Below are 27048 nucleotides of genomic sequence, written 5' to 3'. Positions count from 1 at the left end.
AGGCATCAGTGGAGGCCTCTGCCCCAGGTCTAGTCAAAGAACCACACGTCCGCACTAGGGCACTCCATTCTGAAGGGGACCTCCACCGTGGGCTTACCTCTCTCCTGACTACCAGATACAGCAAAGCCTGGCTTATCCAGACAACACCTCGGGTCTTCTGATTTAACTCAGTTCCATCAAACTACTCAATGGATAACAGATTCTGAACAAATAAAACAAAAAGTGTCTCAAGTTAAAATTTTCATTTATGATTCAGAAGGCACTTCAAAATTCCGGAGAGCCACAGGGTCACTGTTACTAGGTCACCAATCCTCCTGTACAGGACCGATGGAGAAGCTGTAAGAGATAGGGCTTTTTGACCTGACAGTGTCCTGGACATCTTATAAATGAATCTCTGATATTAGCTAGTTTGTCAATTACTTTGCAAAGTCAAGCATACAGCACAAAGACACACAGTATGTCTGCATTTTGAATAAATGGGATTTTGCTGTATCATGGCAGCTTATAAAATAGTCTCATGAGTCTGTTATTTGACTCTAAGTAAAATCCAAAAATTATAATTGTACATTTAAGAGGTCACGATGTGAGAGGTAAAGTACTCACTGAGTACAATTTTCTTTATAACCTAATCACCTTGCCAATCTGCACTCAGTATCCACTTAGAAGCACAAAAGCAAGCTACTGGCGCCCAATTGCTGCAATGTGCTAGCATTTAAAGATTCCACTAGACGGAGAAACCAAGGCTCTCAAACTAAATAGCCAATAACCATAAGCATATCCTGTTAGACAAGCCAGGACCTGAGGGAGCTGCCTTGAAGGCAGCCCGAGCCACAGAAAGGCCTGGGCTCCCCTTAGCTCGCACACCTGCCAGTTAACACCTTACCTTGAAAACACACACAGGCCAGGGCACAACTGCTTCACTCACATGTTTGCTGGGGGAGCTAAAATCAAAATCCTATCTCCGATGGGCCCGGTTTGGGGTACTCTGAGGTAGTTCCTTAACTCGGGATGCCTGTTACCTACTCTCTTTCAGAACTCAGTACACATAGGAAGTATTAAAATATCCATGCATCATCGCTTTAATCACAAGTCACTGTAATTGAGTGCAAAATAAAGGAAACTTGAGTTGCTTTATTTAGCTTCCAATTTCTGGGAGGCTCAAGAATTATAATTATTCTGGACAACAAAAGGAAATAAGACTGTGCTTACAGCTCTTCTTCTGCCATATTCTTTCTGTAGGACTGCTATTTTATTGTTGCCCTTTCTGTTACACGGGATGTACACATCAGGTGGTAAAAGGTACAATACATTCTACGACTGAGCACCACGTTCTGTAACTGAACAGGCAAAGAAATTACACGGAACATCAGCATCTGGCAGTATTTTTCGGAAAAAAAAAGTGACTAAAATGGGTTTAAATTGATTAACACTATTAAATCACATCTAATATTTGATACTACATGATTCAATACAGCTATACGATACAATTATACAAAATGTGTTAACATCAAAGAATACAACCAAAATTAAGATAGCAAACAAAACCTATATAACTTTTTTTTTTTACAGGAAAATACTTTTGAAGTATGCATGTAACTGCCCATTCTTTTAAAGAAAATCTACTGCAAGCAAAGTTATCAACCTCCAGAAAAATCACACATTGCATTACTAAGCATATCCCCAAAAAGTGTACAATATGCACACTTGGAAAATACAAAATTAAAAAAATTGTAAGCAACAGGTGAGCTTCATATTTATAAGAATGTGAAAAGAAGTCCCATTTTTAGCACTGTTGTATAAAGAATTGTCTTTTGATGCGAAGTTCATGAATTGTCCTCCTGTTGGGACCACACTTTACAAAAACACCGTGTTTTTGAAACGAGATTACAGAGCAAGATAGAGCATCTTAGCAATGTCATCTTATTAAAGTTTTTTTTTTTAATTTTTACTACTTTATCAAAACATGTCCCTTGGGTATGTAGGATTCATTTTTAAAATTCTTTCCTAGAAACAATATACAAAGGAGAGGCATATTTATTCCCAATCATACTCCTGGAAGAGGCTTCCCAAGGCGGAGAAGGGTCTTCTCTCTTCTTCTCACTGGTTGTTTTTGGCCTTAGCATGTGTTAAGATGTGAGATTTCAGGTTAGTCGACTGAGCAAACTTCTTATTACAACCGTCGAAGGGGCACACATAGGGCCTGTCTCCGGTATGGATTCGCACATGTGTGCGCAAATTGAAGTCCAGTGAAAAGCGTTTCCCGCAGCCTTCGAACGTGCACTGTCGAGGAGAGACCAGAGAGAATCCGCTCAGACTCGGACCAGGCCTGGGAGAGGGAGCAGCTCACCTCTGGGGGAGAACAGCCTAGTTCTTCTAACGCCTCCTCCCCACCCCAGGGGCAATTTTCTAGACACATTCTAGAATTAGGGGGCAGAGAGCACTGATTTTTCCACGTGATCAACTCCTAAAACCCTTGAATAGCCTTCGTTGAGTTGTTTAAACACAACATAAGAGAAATATTCAGCAAAAGAGCAAGAATCTTCCTAAATATCATGTTAGGGCCCTAACATCTGTGTAAATATTTCAAATAAAATACAAATTGTTAGGAAGGTTTCTGGTGTCAAATATCAAAAAAACCAAAACAAAACAAAAAACCAAAAAAACATTAGGTCAATTAATAGTTCAATACACTACAAAAAATAAATCAGCTACAGCAAATAAACTGCTTCAGCCCCATAGTGAATGCACTAGAAATTGTCTCAGGTTTGCTCTTAAGCAATCCTGTGTTTCTCCTGATGTAGAGTATGCCCCGTAAATACCTCGATGCCCCCCGTCTCTAGCACCACTCGGACCACACATGGGGAAGTCAGGAGCCAGGGGCCCCGTCAGGACAGTCAGGACACTGTTTCCGCTTCTCACTCAGAAGCACTAAGACCCTGACCCTCCGGCGGTGTCTCCAGCTTCACTGTCGCTTTGTCTACACTTACAGGGGAGTGGGGAGGGGAGAAGGGACGGGCTCTACCTGAAAGGGCTTCTCTCCAGTATGAACCAGCTGATGTCGCTTTAGTTTTGAGCTCTCAACAAAAGCTTTGCCACATTCTGCACAGACGTGGACTCTGGGGCCGTGGGTGTGCAGATGTTTTCTCATGGCAGAGTTATCCCTGAACATCTTTGTGCAGCCCTTCAAACAGAGAGAGAAGCTTAGTGGTTCACGCTGCAAACTGTAACAAACGATTCAAGCACTTAACAGCCCTCACTGACACGTTGAAACAAAACACCCTCCCCCACCTTCCCATTTAAATTTTAGTTCACAGTACACTAGAATTATTTAAGACAAAAAAAACCAGACAGCTGAAAGAGGCCTTATCATTTAATGCAAACTCTTGTTTTACAGACGAGGAAACTGAGGCTTAGAGATGTCTTTAAGTAGACTTGCCCAAGGTCACACGACTAGTAGAAGCCACACTGGGAGTAGAACCCAACACCCTGGCTTCCAGCTACACCATAGCTGCCTCACCCAACTGTGTCCCCCAAATGAAGTAACAGAAGCACTGATAGATAAACGGAGTTAAAATGACGGCCGTCCACCACTACCTTTGGTGGGCCCCACATTCTGTGCTGCAAGAATGGGCTGTCATTCTCCATCGCCTACTGTTCCCTCTTCTCTCTTTGCCTCTTTCCCCTTCTTGACAGAGAAAGAAGCAAGAGGGTGTCCAAGGAATGGCAACTACAGAAGAAATTTATTCTGTGAGACACTAGGAAAAGAAGCAGGCAAAATGACAGCAGAATAGGGTGGGGAAGGCAGACGGGTGAGCAGCGTTGGGAGAAGCATGTCCTTCACCATTTCTTCTGCAGTTGTTGCCCAATAATGGGGTGAAGGGGGACATGACCGGACAGAACGACAGACAATTTCACGGGCAAAGCGGGGGGAGCCACAGTTTTTACACCTTGACCCCTAGGCTGTTTCCATTTAGAAAATGGAATTAAAAAAAAATCTAATTGGAAAAGAAGTACACAGAGAAGCTAGAGAGATGATGAGCACTTAAGGTATAACTGTTTTCAAATGTTTATTTAGTACTTGGCCTCAACAGAAATCCTTTTAACATTTCAAAATCTCCACATTAAGAACATTAAAAAGAAAGAATTTGTGGGTACAGTCACCAGAGGCGACACCATGAAACTAAACTTATCCTTCTCCAATTGTTTTTTTTTAAATTTTTTATTCCATTAAAAAAACCTCCCGCTTTGTTTTTCTGTACTACCTTCGTGATTACTTAATTTTCCCATTAGTTTTACCTCCAATAAAAATCTGAAGCAGACCCAACCAATGCCTCAAAGTACTTTTTAGGCTACTGTTTTACTTTTTTGACTAAAAATAACCACATTTGAAAACAATTAAGTGTCCCCCCCAACACATAATCAACGGTAAATTAAGGAAAATCACGAAGGAAATGATAGTCTTGTTAGGCTTACTTTAGCAACATCCAGAATCATTTCCAGAGTTCCATAAGCAGCCCACAGTCCCACAAAGGTCCATGGGTGAGACACAACCCAATGTCTTAAGACTGACTTGTTAATGATCCAGAAACAAGAAATAAAATCCTACCACGGTATATTCTGTATACAGTGATAATAAAAACATTGGTGTCCTAAGGTGACCCCATTTAATAGTATTTAAGTGGTCTTTATGGAACAAAACTTACATCACAGAATATACTCTCCTGAATTTAGAAACCAGTTTATAGTTCCTTGTTTAATCTCAATTATGAAGACAGAAATAAAAGTGCGATTTCTTATTACAATCTCTCTAAAACTTCATTCACAGTAATGAACACTTTCCCCCTAGCATTACTTACTTTATGAGGGCAAGCTATTGTTCTTGGAGCATCATCTTCTTTAATTTTTCTTGGCTTCATTCTTACCAAAGGGGGGGAAAAAAAAGAGAGAGAGAAAGAGAGATTTGTAGGAGTGGGTAGACTCATCTGGCATAATCATGTAAGTCCCTAACATGTTTTCCCTAGAGGCACAGAAACTAAGATTACAATACACTTCTGTGAAGGGGAAGGGATGAGAAAGCTCACGTGGCTGCGACCTGTGACCGTGAAGCACTGTCCCACCTACAGAGCAGGACTCACGAACGAGCCCGACCAGCTGTTGCCCACAGTGTCACAGCTAGTAAGCTGGGACAGCTCAGGATGGCACTGTGAACTGTGATTTCACTCTTTCCTCTAAACTCTCTAAAAAATGCCACGAGACCAACAACCCCAAAACCACACATGAACTCTTAATGGGAGCAAAACGAGGTATCCAAAAGCAGCTGCTAGGCTAATAAAAGTGCCTTATAAAAAGGAAGGAAGATATGGGAGAGTCTTAAAAAGGGGGAGGGGGAGTCTCATCTCATACTGACAGAAATGATCTTTATGATAGGTCATTTTTTTAAAGGGTACAGAGCAATCCTTTTAGACAGAGAACTATACATGTATAATAGCCCTAGAAGGAAACGTAACAAACTAAGGACTGGTTACTCTGGGCAGGAGCCCCAAGGGATGGTAGACAGGTGGGATCACCTCAAACTCATTCACACTGTTTAATTTCTATCGCACTATTAGTTTCGGTGGTGGTGGTGGGAGGGAGATTACGGTTTCCACTTGGGCAGCCAGGTAGAGCCCTGAGTGGAATCACTATCCAGAGAGCTTGCTGATTAACTGTAACTTACCTACCTGCTATTTCCACTGAACCAACCTTTGGTCTTTTGTCAAAACTTTCTCTCCAAAACTCCCTATAGATCTGTGTGTGGTAGAGGGGTGAGAAATTAAAGAGTTCCTAGAAAAACTAGAAAAAGGTTTAAATCTCCAAAACCAATGTTCTTGTCCCTAGTTTTGCACCATCTCACACTCCTTTGTGAAGAATGCATGTTTAATAAATTAAGCTGATGCTTCCTTAACGGTAAGCTAATTTACCACAACTTTTTTACTATGAAATATTTCCACTGCTAAGTCAGCACAGGCTCTAACAATATCCTCCTCCACCCTCGATCTGGGAAAAGGATTCCCTGATGCTTCTTATTTTATAAAACACGAACCCATGAAATCATCTGGTTAAATTTTCCATGCCCTGGAAGAGCAGAGGGGAAACAAGTTACCTCGTAGCTATAACTTATCTCTAAGGAGTTTGTTCAAGACTGTACAAATTTCCTACCTGGAATTCTAGGAGAACATTTCAGTCTGGTATCCTCCCCCGTTCCACCCTGCAGATACTTGTTCTTTCTTGTACATGTACTTGTAAGATTAACACATCAGTTAGCAAGTATTTTCTAAGTGCCTACTGTGTACAGGGCTCTGAACTAGCTTTTGTTATCTTAAATACCATTAAATCCTGGAGTTTGGGTCTGAGTCACAAAACTAGGTAGGACAAAAATTTGGTGCCACTGCGCCACCTGGAGGTTGAAAACTAATAGTCCTTCATATGAAAGGGTTCCACTCCAATCAAATGTAAATAATAAAATATTAATGAGTATATTAAGAACCAAGCTTCAGGGAACTACATTCAATATCTTGTAGCAATCTATAATGTAAAAGAATACGATGAGGAATATACATATGTATATGTATGACTGAAGCATGCTGTACACCAGAAACTGACACAACATTGTAAACTGACTGTACTTCAATTAAAAACAAAAACAAAAAACAAAAAACAAAAAACCAAGCTTCAACCTTCCCAAATAAGATGTTTATTACTCTTTGATGATTCCACTCAAATGCTCTGTCTTGGCCGGGAAGATAGCTACATGACTGTCTTTGTCCAAATTCACAGAATGATACTCCCTTAAAAGAGGGTGAATTTTACTGTATGCAAATTATCACAAAACCAAAAAACTCCAACTTTAAAAACTTTCACTGGGTTGACAAATATGTCGCACAGAATCTCTTCCCTGTTCCACCGTCAACAGCGGTGAAGTGCCTGTGCCAGGAGGTTAGGTGTGGCCCAGTTACCTAGGAGGGTCCCCCAACCTCACAAATTTCTTAAATTCATTCCTAGGAACTTAATTTACATGAGCTGGTAGTTAGCAATATAATTAATTTCAGGATGAGAGTTTAAAATGCATCTGGGCAAACACCCTTGGGCTCAAGGAGAAGGTAGAGGTACTTAATTGCAGCCACTCTTAAGCTCCTTGCTGAGCCACTCTTCTGCACTTCAGAGTGGCAAGCGAGCCAGTGTATGTGGGTACCTTATGCATTATATTCGAATGCAAACACTGTAAATGTCACTTTCCAAAAATGTATGCTTAGATTGAGCAAAGACTAAGATTAAAATCTTCATGGCAACCATTGATATATAGCCTGCAAAATAAAAAATATGTATTTGAAATCCTTAAAAGAAAGTAATTTTTTAAATAGACTAAAATCATATACTCCTAGTTAGAATATCTTCTTGACCCACCCAAACCAGTCAGACAGAAGGAACCAAGATTTGAGTTTCTCATTGACTGTGGAACTTGACAAAGCTCTTTGGAACCGGAGACGACGACAGCACAAGCACCATGAATGAGACGGAATGAGACGTGTGGCTCGGTGCTGACCTCTGCTAGCTGCATGACCTTGAGCAAACCACTTAACTTCTCAGCCTCAGTTTCTTATTGTGTAAAAAGGTATAATGCTACCTATTGAGAGCTGTCAAGATAAAGAGATGATATACGTTAAGCTCTTGAAAAATCATAGCTATTATTATCACCAGCTATGTGCTAAATGGGCCTAGCCAAAAATAACCTCATTCCTTTAAAAAATGCCAGCTGTATTTAATAACCCAGAAGGTACTGGTGGCTCCAAACCACCCTTTTCAACTGAAAAACTGAGAGCCTGGAGAAAGAACAGCACAGGCAAAGCGGAAAGGCCCCCTCAATGTATGAGAAATTATATGGAGGAGCCAGGTACCCAGCAAGAGAAGTTTCCTGTTCAATTAAAAACAGAATCTGTTCCCTAGGACATGACTATTGATGTTACACCTGCACACATGGAAGGAACAACGTTGTAAACGTTGGACACCAGGACCAAAAACTGCAGGAACTTCCTGGACAATTTTCAGCAGGGTATTATTATATAAACCAGAAGTTCCAACTAAGTGATATCTGCAAATGTCCCAGAAGCCAAGATCAAACATTTCTAAAGAAGTGATTTTTGAATGAAAATAAGCCTTTTCTCTGCAAAACCAGTTTAGTTGATCAGACTGGAACCACCAACTCTGACCTGTGCTGACGGGACAGAAGAAGTTCCTGTGTAACACAGCAAGCATAAGTCACTTCCCTTCTGTGTGCAGAGTGTTGTGTGAGAGTAACGGGGCACGTCTGTTAAGCGGCTTCTCTCTTAGACCGTGTATACCCATGTGACGGCGTTACAGAGCTGGAAGGTGCTTTCGGTTCCACTGTCACACTCCACCTCTACATTAACCCAGTGAAAGTCTCAGGGTGGGCAGTCAACAACAGCAGCAGCAAAAGCCACCACTAACTTGGGACTGACGTAGCCACTTGTTACTCTGATCTTTCTGGACCAAAGGTTTCCAAGGGGTTATGCAAAAAATTCACAAAGCTTGTCAATTTCATCAGGAAACAGAATTCTCCAGGTCCCACCCACTGACCAATCCCAGAAGTATTTACTAAAAAGACATTTCAGGAAAGAACAAAGTCACTGTAGTCCCACCTCTCCAATACCATGACTTTCAAGTCATTATTTTTTTAATGGAGGTACTGGGAATTGAACCCTGGACCTCATGCATGTTAAGCATGTGCTCTACTACTGAGCAATACCCACTCCCCTAAGTTATTATTTCTTATACTTATCCATACATAAAGTGATTTACTAAGCAGTCTAGGCTCAGTGTGGCAGGAACCAGAACATTCTTTGGACAGTTTCAAGTCCAGTCCAAAACCTCACCACTCCGCTATAGGGAGGAGAGGGAAAAGCAGCAAACACGCCACCTTAAGTCAAGAACTGAGTCACAGGGTGAAGGGAATGAGAACGGAGGCCAGCAGAACAAGTTCTGTGCATTTTTATAAGCAAAGATGGGGTCTGGCTCCCAACAGTTTGAAACTTGGTGGTTCTTTGTCTCCAGCTCTAAGAGTCCCAGCCACCATTTCTGGGGCCTCTGGAAAATTCTAGTCGCAGCTATTACACTGTCAAATATGAAGACCTAACAGAATAGGGCATTCCAGGCTCAAGTGTTTCTCACCACCACCACTGCCCAATTAGAGATTTACTTAGTTTTACTTCATCTTTTCAAGAGATACTGTGGAACACAGGGATGAGCCCAAACCCTACACCTTTATTTTGTATACAGACGAGCAAGATTTCATCCCATTCTGTGTACAAAATGAAATCCTTAACAGGTTGATTATAAAAGAAGATAAACACACACTATACTCAGATGATTATATAAGTATTGCTTACTACAGAATTTAACTGTGTGCTAAAATCCGATTTCCTGCTTTGCAAGTCCAATATAGCAGCTTCAGTACCAAGGAGAGAATTTTCCCAGACTCACGTCAAATGAGTTTTCTCTTTTTAAATAGTCAAAATTATGCCCCATTGTTTTCTTTGCTCTGCCACCCCTATCATGGAGCTTCTGATTATCTTCTTTTTTAGAAGACTCTTTCCCATACCACCAAGATCTGGCTTCTTAGTCATTCTATCCACTAATGAATGAAATGAACTTTTCTTCAAGAAATTCTTACAAGCCACTGACTTCCTATTCTAAACTGAACATGTTTTCCAGCCTGTTACACAACTGTATTCTTGGTTTCTTCTCACTGTATTCTTTAGGATGTCTTCCTTTTGATGTTCATCCTTATTTTACTGGAGTATATCCTCAAGTAACCTCTTCAGAAAAGGTGCACGCAACGTAAAATGAATCCTTAGGCGTCTAAAACTGTCATTCTTTTGCCTTTGTGTTGGATTGATAGCTTTGCTGGATCAATAATTCCGTGTTTATAGTAATTTTCCCTCAGAAATCTCAAAATATTGTTCCATTGTCTTCTAATTATCTATCACTGTTGAAGAAAATTCTCATTCAGGCCTAATTATCATTCTTTTGTAGGTGATCTAACTTTTCTCCCTGGAAACTTTTAGGTTCTTTACCCTTATTGTTTTGAAATGTGTGCCTATCACAAATAGATGGCTATCTGGCCCTGGGTCCCTGTTCCTGGGAGGTGGCCCTTTCCTAAGGAGTAAGGTCCCAGGCAGCCTGATGCAGTGAGGAAAGGCCACTTGGTTGCAGAAGCTTCTATTCCAAACAGCTACATGTGCCTCCTGTGTTTAGAGCCGAAACATCCTGGATTTTCTGTTCAGATGCTTGGAGGGCTGGGGCAAGCTTTAAGATCCCAATTCTCAAGCGGCCCCAATTCTCCAGGAAGGGTAAACAATGCCAAGGGTCCCCAACACCTAATTACTTCTGCTGCTTGCTCACTCACTTCCCACAGGTTCCTCTCTCTGCACAACCTCACCCTTCAGCCCTCTGCTCCTCCACTGCAATTACTTCACAATATATAATTTAGAGGAATTTTATTCTTCCCTCCCTTAGCCCTTCTGGAAACTCCACTGGCTTCCACAACACTGTCTTCTCCTACCTGTCTGAATGATCCTTTGGCTGTCACTGTTTCTAGTACAAGGACCTTCCCAGGACTTTATTCTTTTCCCTCCAACCCGCACCGCTTCCCAAGGGCTTACTTACCCGGCACTTTCATGCTCTTATCCATCCCTCCTCAAACGACTCTAGCCCCAACTTACTTCCGGAATCCACCTCAAGTCCCACACAGATATTTCATTAGCATCTAAAACCAAACACTGCCTCCCCTGAACCCCAAACCAGCACCCTCTCACTTTCCTGTCACCTAAGGAGTGAAGCTTTTAACATGCATTTTGATTCCTCCTCTTGCACTGCTCCCCCCCACCCAATACAGCCGATCTGCCTCTCAGTCGGTCTCCTTTGTCTCCTGTCATCTGTCATACCTATTTCTTCATGGTCTGACTGCTACTATTCTGGCTCAGGCCTTCATGAGCTCTAGTTCACCTGGTCTCTCCCACTTCATGCTTGTACCTGCATCCATCCAGCCTAGATACAGCCGCAAAGTAATTCTCCCAAGTTAAATCTCTGATCATCCAGCCCCCTTCTCTACTGCTCAAAAACCTTCACCAGTTATCCACTGCATACTAAAAAGCCCGTATCTTGGCCCAGTTTTCATAGACTTTAATGATCTGGTTTACATTTACTTAAAGTGCCCCAATTCACAGCCAAACTTGACTCCTTTTGTCCTCTGAATATATTGAATGTGTATTCTGTGCTTATGCTGTTCCAGCACGGAGACCCCACCAGGAAACCCCTCTAGCTGTCAAAGTTCCATGTTCTTCAAGGCCCAAATCAAATGCTGCCCCCTCTACAAAGGGTTCCTTGACTTCTGTGTCCCATATCTATCCCTGGAGTAGCAGCCTATAGCCCCGACAAAATCTGAGTACCACAAGGAAGATGTGACTATCTTTAGGAACTCATGACATTAAACACAGGCATATTTGGCTCAACCTGTCCAAAACCTCTAACCTCACTACTGACTATGCATCCTGCAGATTCCATTTTTATTTGTATTTCTTGGGGGGAGGGGAGGAGGGCAGTTAATATTCAATTCACATACCTGCATTTAACATTTTAATAGCAATAAAAGCTGGAACACAGTGCCATTAACAAAAAAAAAAAAAGAGCCTAAACTTTTTAAAAACCATGATAATTTAGAAATAAATTAATGTGTATATTCCCTATAACTACGGTTTCAGTGAAAAGGAGAAAAAATCCATTTATCAAAGCACAATGGGATTCTCACACCCACATGGCATGTGGGGAAACAGGCTCCAAGTGGTAGGAGGCTGTCCACCTTGTTTTTGGCAGGGCCGGGAGAAACCAAGACACCCCAGGGTCTCCAGCTCTCTCCTACTCTGCTCTGCTCTGCTCTCAAGAGAAAGGACAAAACAAAAAACAAACAAACAAAAAAACAAAAAGACCCCCACCCCATCCTGTTAGAACAGGAACACAAGCATTTCTTTCTTACTGATCCTGTCCTTGCCTCAATCTCCTGGGCTATTCCAGGCTCCATTCAACCTCAGCCAGGGAAGAGGAGTAGCTCTAAATTTTAATAGTTCACTTCATTATACTTAAAACTTTACAACTATGTGGGTTTTCTCTAGTCTTTATAAAAACTACCAAACAGTACTGGAAAATAACATAAGGGGGGGGGGCAAAGTTTCTACAGGAACTCAGCCAGTTTCAGGCAAAACAAACATCCCATGGATTCAGATCTTCCTCCGTGCACCTTGGACAGGCAGTCACAGGGGTCCCAGCCATAAATATCTGACCTCTTCCTGTCATGCTGGCTTAAATTAACAAAACACTGGGAGTCTAACTAACGACACCCTGAAATCGGAACTGATGCAGTCCTGTCCTTTGTTTAGCTGTACAAACCCAGTACAGACCCAGGCCTTCTGCAGCTTTAGTCCAGGACAATACATCCAAATTTAAAATGTATACAAAGAGGCCAGGGGGTAGTGTAAAGACACCCATTTCCAAACAAATTACGTGCAATTTTGTTTATTCACAAGTAATGTCAATTATGGAATTAAAGAGTATGTATTTGCTTCTTCTTATTGTCTGCAAGGATCTGAAACAGTGCCACTACATCAATAGCATAGCTACCACTAAAAATAAAACCAACTGCTTTTGTTTTCAGAAGCTTCCCTGGAGCAAGAACACAAACCACTATTGGAACTTAGGCACCAAAATACACAGCTGGCAACCCTCAAGTACTTTACTTAATTAGAAGAAAGGAAAGTTCTTACAACTTACCTAGCAAATTCTGCTAGTTGTTTGGGATCTGAGAGGTCAATGCCAGGTATCCCTCCAGGGGGGAGTTTCTTTCCTGTCATATACTCTGAGTAATCAGGAGGTGAGTTCTCTCCAATAATCTGTTCTTCAACCACCGTCTCATGGTCAATATCTTTTTTTTCATCTGAAACACATCAGAAGATTGATCATCTTAGCTGAGTAAAAACGTGTACGTGGGCAAATACATTTTAAAAACTACTAAAAACTGCTTTCATTAGCAACTTCTTAAACGGGTGATTTATAGCCATTACCTCTTAACCTCCCAGCCTTTCTCTTCAATCTCTTAAAATCCTGTTTCTGTTGAAGGTCACCAAAATCCCCAATGCCAAAGTCAACGTCCTTTCCATTAATGTTCCTTCTCAGCCCAGTGGGAAGAGTTCGCCATCACTGTCCTCGGCATTCACTTTTCCTGGTTCTTCACCCACTTCTCTAACTGGCTTATTCTCAGCCTCCTTGCCTCTCCTCCCATTACATCTCAGAGTTCTGCATTTTGCCCACCACATACACTTCCTGTTAACCATCAACTCTGCAAAGCCAACTTAAACCTGGCTTTATAGCCTTCACCTCTTAGCCAGCCTCTTGCCCACCTCTCCAGCGTCCTCATTCTTTACTTTTGCTCCAGCTGTACTGGCCTTTCATTTCCTCAAATGTATCACGGCCCATCCACCTTAACTGCATGGCCTTTACTTGTGCTATTTTCACTGACTATTATGGGCTACAAAAATTACAGCTGTGTGATTTCTGTCGCCCTCTCCCTCTAGACTGTAAGCTCTACAAGGACAGGGACACTTGCCATTTTTGATCACCATGTATCCCCAAAGCCTTGGTCAGAGGCAGGCACACAGGTTGGTCCTCATAAGTTATGTGTTCAAAGAATGCAGAATAGCTCTCCTCATGTCTTACTACCATCACAAATCCAACAGGCTAAGGAAAAAAAGGACTACTGACTCCCACAGTTAATCTCCTGTATCCCAGACACCAAATCCAATCGATTATTTTTAAAAGGTCTTATCTTTGTCCCACTGCCACCAACTTAGTTCTTATCACTATTATCTCAGACCGAAATGACTATCATAATTTCTTAATTGATCTTCACAGTTCTGTTCTCTGCTCCAGCGATGCTTTAAAGAATAAACTGATACAAAAAATACAATTGCTATGTTTTCACTTTGGCACCACCCCCTCAACAGTGGTATAAATTACTGCCACCAGGCATTCCGGGTCCTGTGCTGCCTGGTGGCTGCCTCATTTTAACATATCTAGTTCTCACCTTCTGTTTCCCCTTTGCACGTGCCCCCTGTATTTCAATAAGCCTGTTTTCCCACACAGATTAATTCACAAGTGCTTGGCAGGAAATATTAAGTAAAAACAAGTTTCTCCCTTTGCTCTCTTATTACCTCTCTCCAATCCCAGCCTACCCTCTGGAGTCTAGCTCAAATTCTCTTGAGGGTTGTTTCATTACATCACGCTAGCCTGAGATGCTTACCTTTTCTATGAACTCCTAGACTATTTCTGGATAATAACATTGATGAACTCTAAATCAAGCTATTCTGAACTTTGGCTGGCTTTGTCTCTCAAACTAGAGTAAAGCATCCAAAGGCCAAAACCAGTCTCCTACTATTTTGGTGACTAAAGCAGAAAACAGAATGCTCCAACAGTCTCAATGTTAAGTAAAAATTTCCGCTTTCCATCAAATTGTTTCACAAAGAGTATTAAGAATAAGAACTTTCAGAAGTGAAAATGGGCTTGTTCAAATCTCAACTTGCATTACCTTTCCACCAGTGTTAAAAAACAAGACCAAAAACCCAAACCAAATCCTGCAATTGATGTCACCACCAGAAAACTATGCATAGCTATGACATCAGAGTATGAGGGAAAACAAAGACAGAATGCAGGTTCATTTGATTCAAGTGGTCATTATCAAGTTCAGTCATTCTCAGCAAAGAAAAGCACAGAATACAAGTTTTAAACTTTAAATGCTTCTCCTGCCCAACCACTCTTCACTTCAGCGAACATTTTAGGTCATTACAAGGAACCACAGAATACAACTGCAGCTGACATTTTATTTAATGTTCACATACAAGCACTATTTCAATCATTGCACATATTACCCTATGAAGTGGGCAAACAGCAAGTTCATTTTACAGAAGAGAAAGCTGAGGCATAGTGAGGTTAAGTAACTTGCTCAGGGTTAAGTAGTTAGTAAGTGACAGACATGAACTCAGGAAATTTAACTCTAAGACCTGAGTACTTAACTGTTAAGCTCAGCCACCTCTTGTCTGGAACTGGAAAGAACTAGACACTATATCCCAGGTTACCCGTTTACCTGTGAAGAAGCCTAAGAAAAAGTAGCCGGATGTATTACTAAGAAGGGGCAGGAAATGTGGTAAGTTATAAAGCGGGGACTTGGCATTGTAACGAGATTCTTTAATTTCTTTTCTCAGCACTGTGATCATTCCTTTACCCCTCAGGCTCTCCAACCTAGGCACAACTCCTACTTCACCAACCTTCTAGCGGTACTAAAATACACTGGTGGCAAGGGAGGCTGCTTTTCTTCACTGAAGCTATTTTTCTCCTCACAGTAAGGAAAACTCCTTGTATCTTTCTGCTACAAGAATAACAGTAAGGTTGAGAACCACTGCTGCTCCGAGCAAGCTGCTGACAAGGGTTATGTCTCAACACAGCTGTAGAGCTCAAGGTGCCAGCTCACTCGGTTCCTTCCCCCTGGTTCACAGACAGATGTTTTCTTGCTGTCTCGTCACACTACACAATTTCTGTCTCTTCTTATATGGCAATAATCCCATCCATGAGTGCTTCACCCACATAACGAAATCACTTTCCAGAGGCCCCACCTCCAAATATTGTCACATCAGGGATTAGGGCTTCAACACATTAATTTTGCAGTGACACAAACTGAAGTCAAATAAGGAAACACCTCTTGAGGATCAGTTCTTAGTTTTAACATTTAAGAATATCAAGGACCCAGAAAACAGTCAGATTATTAAGAATTAGAAAACAAAACATGCATAAAATAAGCCTAAAGACAGAGCCGGTTAGACAAACCCAGCATGTGACCGCACACCCATTTTCATGACTTCCTTTTATTCTTTGAAATTTTGGTAAAATAGACATAAACATAGTATTTATCACTTAACCACCTGTAATTGTGTGATTCAGTAACATCAAGTACATTCACGGTGTTGTGTAACCAATCACCATTATGTATACCCAAAACTTCACCTCCAACAGAAACCTGGTACCCATGCAACAGCAATCTCTCTCCCTCACCCCTGGTAACCTCTATTCTACTTTGTTTCTATGAATTTGCCTACTCTAGGTACCTTTTCATAAGTAGAATCATTCAGTATTCGTCCACCCATGCTTGGGCTTAACTTCACTAAGCATGTTTTCAAGGTCCATTCGTGTTGTAGCATTTATCAAAATCGCATTCCTTTTTGTGGCTGAATAATACTCCTCTATGAACAGACCACATTTACTTTATCTATCCATTTACTGATGGACACTTGGGTTGTTTCCACCTTTTGGCTACTGTGAACAATGCTGCTATAAACAATGGTGTACACATACACTGTCTATTTTTGTAAATACAATTTTATTAAAACAGCCACACTCATTTGCTCACATATTGTCTCCGGCTGCTTTCCTGCTTCAATGACACATGGAGTTGCTTAGTTGCCTTAGGACCTACAAAACCTAAAATACTACTATCTAGCCCTTTACAGAAAAACCTAGCTGAGCTTTGATCTCTATGATGGTATTTCACTCAGAGAAAATGGGATTAAACTACAGGGGAATTTTTCTTCTTGAAAAAAGGAATGATTTCTGACAGCGAGATTTCTGAATGAAGGGATTTACTACCCAAAATGACATTTATCAGTAGGTGTTTAAAACACATAGATTCAAGTTTTATTTTCATTTTGGAGGCGAGATAAACTTGGCTGGGTGATGAATCAGACGGGTGGGGGTGGGAGAGGGATGTCAAGTATGCCATCTAAGTTTCTTGTTTGTGATTCTTGGAGGATGGTGGTGTCATTAGCTGAGATGGAAAATGGGGGAAAAGACAATGTGCAGGAGAAGTTCTGGAAGTGCACTGTGGTCTGGGTCCACTAGACATCTGCACGACAACTTGTGGACAGACCTCAAGGAGGTACCTGGATATCCAAGTACAGGCAGATAAAAAGAAATCTAGGTTGGAGAGAAATCTATGGGAATCACTGGCATACAGACTGTATTTAAAGCCACAAAGCCATATAACATTATCTATTCAAAAATATAGACAGAAGACTTGGAACCAAAATCTGGGTAATTCCAATATTGAGAATGAAGACTTTTGCAAAGGAGACTGAAGAGATTATGTTCAGATGGAAGGGGGCAACGAGCTTCGTCCAATGGGGATTTGACTCAGTGACACACCAAGGGAAAGTGGCACATAGTGAAAGCAATCTGTCCGAGTACAGACAGGAAGTACATAATTTTAAAATCATAATCAAACTGATAAAAAAATCTGCTTTTGATTATCACTTTACACTTGCACTTCAAAACAATGTCAGGGATATAATATTCTTGCCTAAAAAAATTATTTTCTTAGTCTAAGTTCTAAGTAATTATTGTGGTTACTGTACGCTTTCATAATATGTACTTAAAACTTCATATTATCATGTCTCTTACTCCTTAATAAACAGTGTACTTCATGGAAGTTAATTTGGGAGACTCCTTGAAGACTAGGACACAGAAATTGTAAAACAGATGGTTGTTGACTATTCAATGAAATGTAAAAAATGAACTATTTATACAGAAAAAAAATCACATTTCAAAAGAAGACTGCTAGAGAAATGACCAAAGATGCTAGGATCTACTGCCACAAGAAATCAAAGACAACGTTCGCCTCATTTTCACCAAGAACTGGACACATACTAAAGCAACAGATCACATAATGTCAATGTTTGCTATAATTTAGCTGTTTTATCTAATTTTTGCAAAAGAACATCTTCAGAAGCTTTGGCCAAATATACCAGAAATTTATGATGCTCTAAAAAATGTTTTACTATTATTGGGGGGGGGGGATAATTAAGTTTATTTATTTATTTATTTAATGGAGGCACCAGGGATTGAACCCAGGACCTTGTGCATGGGAAGCACATGCTCTACCACTGAGCTATATTCTCTCCCCAACAAAAGCATTTTACTATTGTAATATGTATTCAAATACAGATTTTCACTGTCTGCACTTGCCATTATTACACTCCTTTCATTTCATAATTACTCCTGAAATAGATTTGTTGTATAGAGGTGGGAAGATATTAACTGATCAGCTCTGAATATCAAATGCGTTATGTATGTTACTGAGTTCCAGTGACTGGCAGTGGGGTAATTATGAAAGACACATATAGGTAAAGCATGTTTATGAAGCCAACTATCTAAATCTGCTTTAAAAATCATTTTGCATATTCATTCTTTTCTGGAGTTTTCCTTGAGGTCAGGACTTCGTTAATTATCTCATTGTTTCAAGGGGACAAGATTAATCCACATTAGAAGTTTCCTCAAAATGGGTTTCTATAACCAGTGTAACCTAAATTTATAATGGTAGGGGGAAGGCTACAGATCAGTGGTAGAGTGCATGCTTAGCATGCAGGAGGTCCTGGGTTCAAGCCCCAGTACCTCCACTTTGAAAAACAATAAATAAATAAGTAATCCGAAATACCCTGCCTCCCAAAGAACCCATAAATAAATTTATAATTGTGATCACAGAACACAACTGGGCAAAGCAAAATAAAACCAAATCTCAGAATTCCTGTTTGGAAAAAGCTGAGAATACAAGTCACTGAAAGAAGTGGGGTGGTAGGAGAAAAAATGTCAACAGTGTGAACTTCTAATCAAAACTGTGGATTAGATGACTCTAGTGCTCACTAACACTCTGGTTAAAGGCAAATGACCGACAACAACCAGACCAAAGTGAAATGAGTAAGATGTAGGGTGCGGAAAACCAGAATCTAGCCAATAGCAGCCAGAAATGGGGGGGGGGGCGGGATTTGAATTATCTCAGGACAATCTATTCATTCGCATTTTATAAACATTCTTTTTTCTGCACATGGAACTATTTATTCAAAAGGTTAAACAGGCACATAAATAAGCCTTTGTCCATCCCTGTCTCTTAGCTATTCAGTTTCTTTGTTACCAAAGCTATAGCCACTCCCAGTCTAGTTTGAGGCAGAGCAAAGAGACTCAAAACATTTACAGCCAAAAAGAAATGATTAAGGAACTAGATGGAAAGGCTGGGAGCCTCTACAGGTCCAGAAAACAGGTTAAAAAGTGTAGTTTCACAAGCCCTCCATGCTCCAAACTGTTTTTGGGGTTTTTTTTTTTTTGCTATGTTATTCAATGCCTGATAAAAGGTATGTGATAGACACAACTTTCCCTTCCCTTCTTGCCCACCTCTCATCCCCCATCTGGGCTTTCCAAAGTCCAGATCAAGATCTCTTTCTTTCAAGAGGCCTCTCAGTCCTATCACAGAACCTCATTTGGTTTCCTCATTTATTAAAGGGCAGACCACCTCTCTTTATTACACTGAAACAAGGTAATACATTAAACGGCAACCACTGTGGTCTGGGAAAGAGGTGTGCAGAAACACCTCCATTCCACTTTCCCTTAAAGAGCAGGTCCTATACTTAATGGTTTTTTTTTTTAATGGTTTTTAAATGTTGAACTTTTAAAAACTACAGTAAGCAAGTAAAGAACCATCTAATTGGATTACATTTAAAATCTCTGGCTGCTCTAAGACCCTGCATGAAATCTGACCCTATACTGTTTGAAATCTGCATTGTTATCACTCAGTGGCCCCCTTTATAATAGAAAGCAGTTTATTTTAGAATTTAGTTAACAGTAGTATGGTTTCCTTTTTTATTTGATTGCCAGGAAGCTCATTAGGGTTGACCCTAATGATTTTGTTTCTCCATACCTTCCATCTTAGGCCATTAACTTTGGTCTAACCACTCCAGGTGACTTTTGGCCAAAATGACATTATCTATTCAGCAATGCCATCACCCAAATCATCACTAAAATGGGGGAGAGGCAAATATTTGAGATTCACTAATAAGCAATAGGGAAACAGACCTAGGATGTTTCCACTTTTCCCCAGTAACAGATACCTTAAGAAGGGATACTGTCGTTTACTGAGTACTTGTTTCATGCCAACAACTGTCACTTTCCTCAATTCAAAAAAAACCTTTAAGATATTAACCTCATGCTTCTGGTGGAAGAAATTAAGCCTCAGAAATGCCCAGAATTGGGGGAGGGTATAGTTCAGTAGTAGAGTGCGTGCTTAGTATGCACAAGGTCTAGGGTTCGATCCCCAGTACCTCCAGTTAAATAATAAAAAAAAAATAATAATAAATAAACCTAATTACCTCCCCCCCTGAAAAACAAACAAACAAAAAGAAATACCCAGTAATATATTTGGAGAAGTACACTGAGTGGTAGATCCAGGATTTGAATCTAGAATTAACTAGACTACGAAGTCCATGCCTCTTCTACAAGAGGAATGCTTCTGCACCCTCCCCACCTTTACTGCTCCCTTTCCTGATGTAGTAATAGATGAGAATGGTATTTTGGTCTTGAGGCCATGACTCTGCCTTACAGCACAGCTGCCACGCACTCACTCACTCAGTTATTTACTGAGAATCTTCTACGTGCCTTGTACCATCCTAAGGCTGCAGGGTTACAGCCCAGGACTTACACTCTAAAGGAGACAGACAGACAGTTAAAAAAAAAAAAAAAAGAAAAAGACAATTCCAGGCAGCACTACAAAGAAAATAAAACAGGACTATGAGATAGAGTGATGGGGTGGAGGGTGCTAATTTAAATGGATGAACAGGGAGGGTGTGTCTTAGAGCTGAGACTTGAAAACCAGGCAGCACTAAGAGTGTGAACATCTATGGTCAGAGCACTGGAAGTAGAGGTAAGAACAAGTGCAAAAGAACAAGTTCAAAGAACTAAAAGAAGGCCAGGAAGGCTGGAGCATAATGGGAGCAGGAGGAGGGAGGAAATCAGAAAGAGAAGGCCGGGCCAAACCACATGCGGCCTCGCAGGTTTTGATAAGAAGACTGGATTTGACTGAATGTAGTATTTTATTTCCAGGATGTGTGTATGTGAAAATACCAAACAAAAATTTTACCACTCTAACCATTTTAAAATCTATAGTTCAGTGGCATTAAGTATATTTACATTGTTGTATTTGAGGAATTTTTAAGCAAGGGAGTGAAGTCACATGATTTAAGTCTTGGAAAATTCAGAAAGGAAGAGTATGTGCGTGACTGGATTCCCAGAAATGAAATCGAGAAATCTGTATTTAGTCTTTGTTAAGAATCTATCTCATGTATTAATACAAATCACAAGTGAGTTATCAAGAAAATTAAAAACCAATTGTCAGTATGGAGTTATGACAGCAGCTTCTCCCCCTCAATTATTTTGGGATGCTTAGAAGCTAAGGAGACAAAAAACGGAAAGAAGAGGTCTGAGTTGATAACTGCAAAAAGAGAAAGACACTTTGGGGTGTTTTTAAGAATGTGATGCTCTGATACTAGAAATTCTATCTGAAGTTTGCAGCTCTCCTAGAAGACAGATCCAGACACTCACAGAACAGCTTTGAGCACAACAGCGCCTCTTTCCCTGCCCCTCAGTTCCTATATTTGAGGGGAATAATTTACACAAGAAAAAGTCCATCGCAACCATTTACACTGGTTTAATGTTTAATCATATCTGAAACCACACTGTAAGACTAAAGTAACTGAAGAGTCATTAAGATTTCTGCTCAAGAGAGTTCCTAATATTTCATTCACCAGATCACGTTAAAATTGGGTAGTTTTGCTGTAAGAAATTGAGTATGTTGCTTCCTTTTGTCGCATAGGAATTCAGAAAGGAGTGGAATTTCTTTGCTATAAAGAACTGAACAATGCCTTTAGGGATCCCCCACACTCCAAGTCATTTTATAAATAAAGATCTCAAGGTCGGAAGTTAAGATACACCAAGGCCAGATCTTTGGTCAGTGCCCTCTAAGGAGGAAATCTGATTCTACTACTAATATAATTTCCAGAAACCACTAGGCTTGGTTATTGATAATTAATCACAAAGTTAAACAGAATGAGTCCTACTAATATAAGGCACTTAGGACTAGGAAATGGCTCCTCTCCTGTAATTAAAGTCCACCAGAAATAGGAAGGCACAGCCTTATGCAAGAGTCAACTAACTTCCAAGACCTCATAACATCTTCTTAATATTCTAACAGTAATGAAATGAATGTTATCTTCAACATCCAAGAAGTGTTTCAGATACCAAATTTTCAAAATACAGTGTTTATCTAATAATATAAAATATAACTCACTGGTAAATATTCAGATTTAAAAAGTATAAAAACTTTTCACTTTTGTGCACTCTTCCTATGACAAGTTTATAAAAGCAGTTTATAAAATGGTCACCTGGAAAGAGCAGGTCATGAGTTAACAAAAGAATGCAGATCTTAAGAAATGTTGATTCTAAATAACTGTCTTTGGTAATAGCAAAATAGGAAATTTAGGGCTGTTATGAGCTTTTTGTAAATATCCACCTAGGAATCTGGCATACTTTAAAAAACTATTCTCTTCCAAAAGCCTAAAATGTCAGTCATCGGTAGGTCAGGAGCCCTGACCTTCTGTAATAAGGGGTTTTCTTTTTCTACTAGGGGTAGACAGCTGTTGATTGAGGGTGGCAGAAGGTTAGTAACTCAGAGAGGAGAGTCTGACAGCAGAGGCTTTATCAGTAAGCCAGGCTTCCAGAGCTACCAGGTCAGGAATTGGGATCTATGACTTAGGCTGCCTTATGTAGGTCATGGGGTTGACATGATTACTTTGGAGGGCTTCTCTGGCTTGGCTCCATGGGAATTTACATTTGTGGCATCTCTTCTTAGTAATAAATAGCATAAGAAAAAAGAGAAAATACCAAGTGGTCAGGACCAGTAATTTTTGGCAGACCTGAATTTCCTGAATATATAAAAGTGAGAAAAAATTTAATACTTTTCAACTTTCCTTCAGTTTGCTGATTCTAATATCAATGGTTTTCTGGTCTTAGATGTTTTACTCAATCTAGCACAAAGCACTTCTATATTCGGTCTAACAGAAGATAATTAAAATATTAACAGCCTTGAGAGAATGTCACAAATTCTTACCACCTGAAACCTCAAAATTTTAAATATTTCTTGGGTTTCTCTCAGAACGAAGTGTTTTAAATACTCAGCTTTTATTATTAGCTTTCCTACTTGATCTAGTTAAGTGGTTTAGTTTACAGTAAGTTCTACAAAATAGGATGTCACTCCTAAACCAGTGATGAATATCTAGGGGTGCGGAACATAATATTATGCCCTAAATCTGGCAACTATGAAATGTTCATTAATTATATCTTAGGAAAAATACAAACATGGGCCTTAAAGCAACGGATTAAGAATATTCAAAACACAGCTGAACTGTTGATTAAATATTAAAACACAGTCAGCCTTATTTAGGCCTTAATTTTCTCAACTGCAAAAAAACTAAACAGTTCCTGCTGCTTTATCTACACAATTGAATATTACTTAGCTGTAAAAAGGAACGAAGTACACTCTACCATGTGGATAAATCTTGAAAACAAGACCAAGCCAGACACAAAAGGCAACATATTCATGATTCCATGTAATCAAAATGACCAGAATAGGCAAATCTAGAGAAAGATTAGTGGTTGCCAGGGGTTGGAGGGGAGAGGGAAATAGGAAGTGACTGCTAATAGCCATGGGGTTTCTTTCTGGAGTGATGAAAATGTTCTGGAATTAGACAGTGGTGATGATTGCACAACCTGGTTAATATGTGCACATGAATATTCTACGTGTACTAACTTTTTAAATAAGGACTTCAGGTTAACTAAGTTTGGGCTTAGGCTAAAGGACTGCTTTAAAACTCATGCCTAGGATCAAAAGCAATCACGTACGTGAAAGCATCATGCACAATGTCTACCAGTCAACACACACACACACACACACACACAGAGAGAGAGAAATTTAGCTTAACAATTAACCTGCTTTGATTTCTTGGCCTGTTATCAATTATCTGCTTATTTCAGTTCTGAAGATGAAACCATACACAGAATTTGAACTTGGAATGTGCATAATCACAAACTGTTTAACTTCTCTTTGGTAATAATTTCAAACTACAAGGACAAGGAAGGGGAATAGTTTACCACAAACATGTCTGAGAAAACAATAACTGTTATTGCCATCCAATATTTATAACCACCTTTCTGCAGAGTACTATAACATGCCTGACAACTAACTCTTCAAAGAACTGGACATTAAAATATCCCCAACTGTACAAGTCTGTAAGCAACCACTTGCACAGGGGAAGTAATGACTTTTAAGCTAACTTGATACGTATCACTTCAAGTAAAGCCTACACTTTAGTTTTCTGGGTATGGAAAAGTGGGTTAGACATTTGGTAAGGCCAAATGCAGAATATATAAAATACTATTATAATTTCACAGTTACTATAAAGCCAACATGTCCATATCAAGAGAAAAACTAAATTTAGCTTTTGTGGTTACTGTATGTTTATCTATGTATCTAATTTCAAATGATACCCTGAATTCAGCAAACTCATCAATAACCAACACCCCCTTTCTTACTCCATTTCTGTTAACAGAAAAACATAGCTTTTAGTTACAGCATGATCAGTGTGTAATCATTCTGCGCTACCGAAATGTATACACAAGGTATCTTCTGATAACCTTTTAAACATACTAAAATGTAGGTTTAATTTAAACATATAGCTCCTGCTAAACTCAAACTACTGAACAGAAGCCCCTGTTAGTACTGGCTATTACACTGACAGAAACTCCCTGTGCTCAGTCCCCTGAGTCACAGATCCATTCAGCTTTAGTTATTTCAACTTGGGGCTTTCAATAGATCCAAAAAGATCAGTTTCTCAGTCCAGCCTTTTTGCCTATTTCATTCGGTACTGTGAATTTTAGCAATCCTTTAATGCTCAACGTTCACCACATTTTGAGGCTCCATCCATTCTGGGAATTTATTAATAGGCGTTAAAGTAATTATGGGGGGAAAGGGTTATACAGCTTAAATCTTGGCATCACAGGTACTAGATTAACTAGTTCCGGCAGTCTACTTACTTTCCCAGCAATTTAACAAGATAGCATAGGAATGAAGTTAATAGGATTTACAACACGAAAAAAACAGCCTTTGGATAGTTAAAAAGTAAGACAAAAAGATTGATATATGCAGATAATTCTCTACTGCCCTAGGCATTTTTTGGCCTCCGTTCAAAGCCGTATTAAAATGGAAGAAAAACGCCTTCTAGAATTCTTTCCACGGGGAAAATAAGGAGTTTTATGCCAAGCAAAAAACCTGCGGAAACTCAAAACGAAAATACTCGATTTTATCATTTTAGTGGCAACCGTCCATTGCTGTGTAACTACTCGGCCTATTTGCGAAGAGCCACGTACTTAAAACAAAACTTCCCCGACGTAAGGGGCCGAGTAACCTCCCAAAACTCGCGGACCCCGAGCACCAAGCGCCGCGAGCGGAGCAGAGAGGAGCTCGCCGGCAACGTGGTGACAGGCCCTGCAGACGCGGAGCCCGCACACGCGAGCCCCACGTCCGTCCAAGTCCCGCCCCGCCAGGCGAGCGCGGGGAGCGCGGCCGCTGGCCGGGTCGGGCCTGCGCGCCGATCGGGCGAAAGGGCCGCGCACCCCCGCCCCTCGGAAGGCGCCTCCCGGGAGCAGTTGAGGCTCCGGGGAAGGGGCGGGGGCGGGGTGTGCGCCTGCGACATCCCCCAGAGGAAGGCGGGGGAAAGGCGGTGGCCCGGCCTGGCCCAGGCGCGAGGTCCGCGCGGCGCAGCCCCGCCAACGCCCTCTCCGCGCCCCGGGCCTCTCGTGGGGCCGGGCGGGAGGGGACCGCGGACAACGGGCCGGCGGGCCGTCCGTTGGCCCGAGCGCGCCCCGCCCCGCGCGCCCCGCCCCGCGCCGCGCGACCGCCCCGCCCGGGGAAACTACGCCATTGCGGCCTAGCGGGCGGCGCCTCGCCTCCGCCGCCATCTTCGGCCCGCCGCCCGCCGGCCCCACCGCCCCCGCCGTGGCCCGCCATCTTTTGGGGCCGCCATACTTGCCCTGCGAAGAAGATGGCGGCGCCCATCACACACATAAAACATGGCTTCCCTTCAAAACAAAAACATCCCGGGGGCCGGCGCGCGCCGGCGCTCACCTGAGGACCACATGGTGACCGAGAACTCGCCCTCCAGGGTCTTGATCTGCACTTGCTTCTGCTCCCACTTCTTGTTGCCCGCGTCCGCGCCGCCCGCCGCCCCGGCCCCGCCGCCGAGGTAGCCCTTCTTGCCGCTCTTCTTGCCGCCGCCCTTCTTGACGCGGCCGCCGCCCGACGACGACGAGCCGCCGCCACCACTCTTGCCGGCCGCCGCCACGGTGACCAGCGTCTGCTCGATGTAGTCGTCGTCGCCGCCGGCCGGCGCGGGCACCGGGATGAGAATCTGGTCCTCGAAGCCGTCCTCGGCGCGCAGCCCGTCCGAGTCGTCGCCGCCCACCACTTCCTCGCGCGTCTGCACCAGGATCACCTCCTGGTGGTGGTGCACCTGGGTCGGGTCGTCGGTGACGAGCGGCTGCAGAGCGATCATGGGCGGGTGGTGGTGGTGGTGGTGGTGGTGGTGGTGGCCCGCGTGCCCGTGGCCGCCCCCGCCGCCGTGGTCGCCGCCGCCGCCGTCCTCGTCGTCGTCGTCGTCCTCCTCCTCCTCGCCCACTACCGTGGTCTCGATGGTCTCCACCGGGATGGTCTCCACCTCGATCTCGTGCAGCTCCACGATCTCGGCCGGCATCTCCGAGCCGTCCGTGGCGATGTAGAGGGTGTCGCCCGAGGCCATGACTGAGGGCTCGGCCGCCAGAGCCGCGGCGGCCTCAGCTCCGGGGCTGCGGGCAGGCGGGCGAGGAGGCGGCCGGCCGTGGGGAAGGAAGGCTGAGGGAGGAAGGCGGCGGGCGGGCGGGGGGAGAGGGGGCGGGCGGCGGGGGGAAGGGGCGGGCGCGGCGGCGGCGGCG

General features: G+C 42.0%; 1 protein-coding gene and 1 non-coding gene across 2 annotated transcripts; both read right to left on the bottom strand.

The window, feature by feature from the left end:
* Window positions 1–1111: 1111 nt before the first annotated feature.
* On the bottom strand, window positions 1112–26995 carry YY1 (YY1 transcription factor). Its single transcript, XM_031454301.2, has 5 exons — window positions 26207–26995; window positions 12880–13042; window positions 4857–4917; window positions 3023–3181; window positions 1112–2280 (listed from the first exon to the last, which is right to left on the bottom strand). The coding sequence occupies exons 1-5, from the start codon at window positions 26874–26876 to the stop codon at window positions 2098–2100; spliced, it is 1236 nt and encodes a 411-aa protein (XP_031310161.2). The 5' UTR covers window positions 26877–26995; the 3' UTR covers window positions 1112–2097.
* On the bottom strand, window positions 18033–18107 carry TRNAG-CCC (transfer RNA glycine (anticodon CCC)). The gene has a single exon. It is a non-coding gene; the product is annotated as a tRNA-Gly (tRNA).
* Window positions 26996–27048: the final 53 nt, after the last annotated feature.

Source organism: Camelus dromedarius, chromosome 5 (genome assembly GCF_036321535.1).
Source record: "Camelus dromedarius isolate mCamDro1 chromosome 5, mCamDro1.pat, whole genome shotgun sequence".
Classification (NCBI taxonomy): domain Eukaryota; kingdom Metazoa; phylum Chordata; class Mammalia; order Artiodactyla; family Camelidae; genus Camelus; species Camelus dromedarius.
The sequence above is the reverse complement of the archived record's forward strand: the minus strand, read 5'-3'. Positions and strand labels throughout refer to the sequence as shown.

Excerpts from the sequence above, each read along its gene's own strand:
- YY1 (XM_031454301.2), bottom strand. The coding sequence starts at position 26,876 with ATGGCCTCGGGCGACACCCTCTACATCGCCACGGACGGCTCGGAGATG. Across the intron at positions 4,918-12,879 it reads CAACTAGCAGAATTTGCTAG|AATGAAGCCAAGAAAAATTA; the intron begins GTAAGTTGTAAG and ends CCCTTTGGTAAG. Across the intron at positions 3,182-4,856 it reads CAATAGCTTGCCCTCATAAA|GGCTGCACAAAGATGTTCAG; the intron begins GTAAGTAATGCT and ends CTCTGTTTGAAG.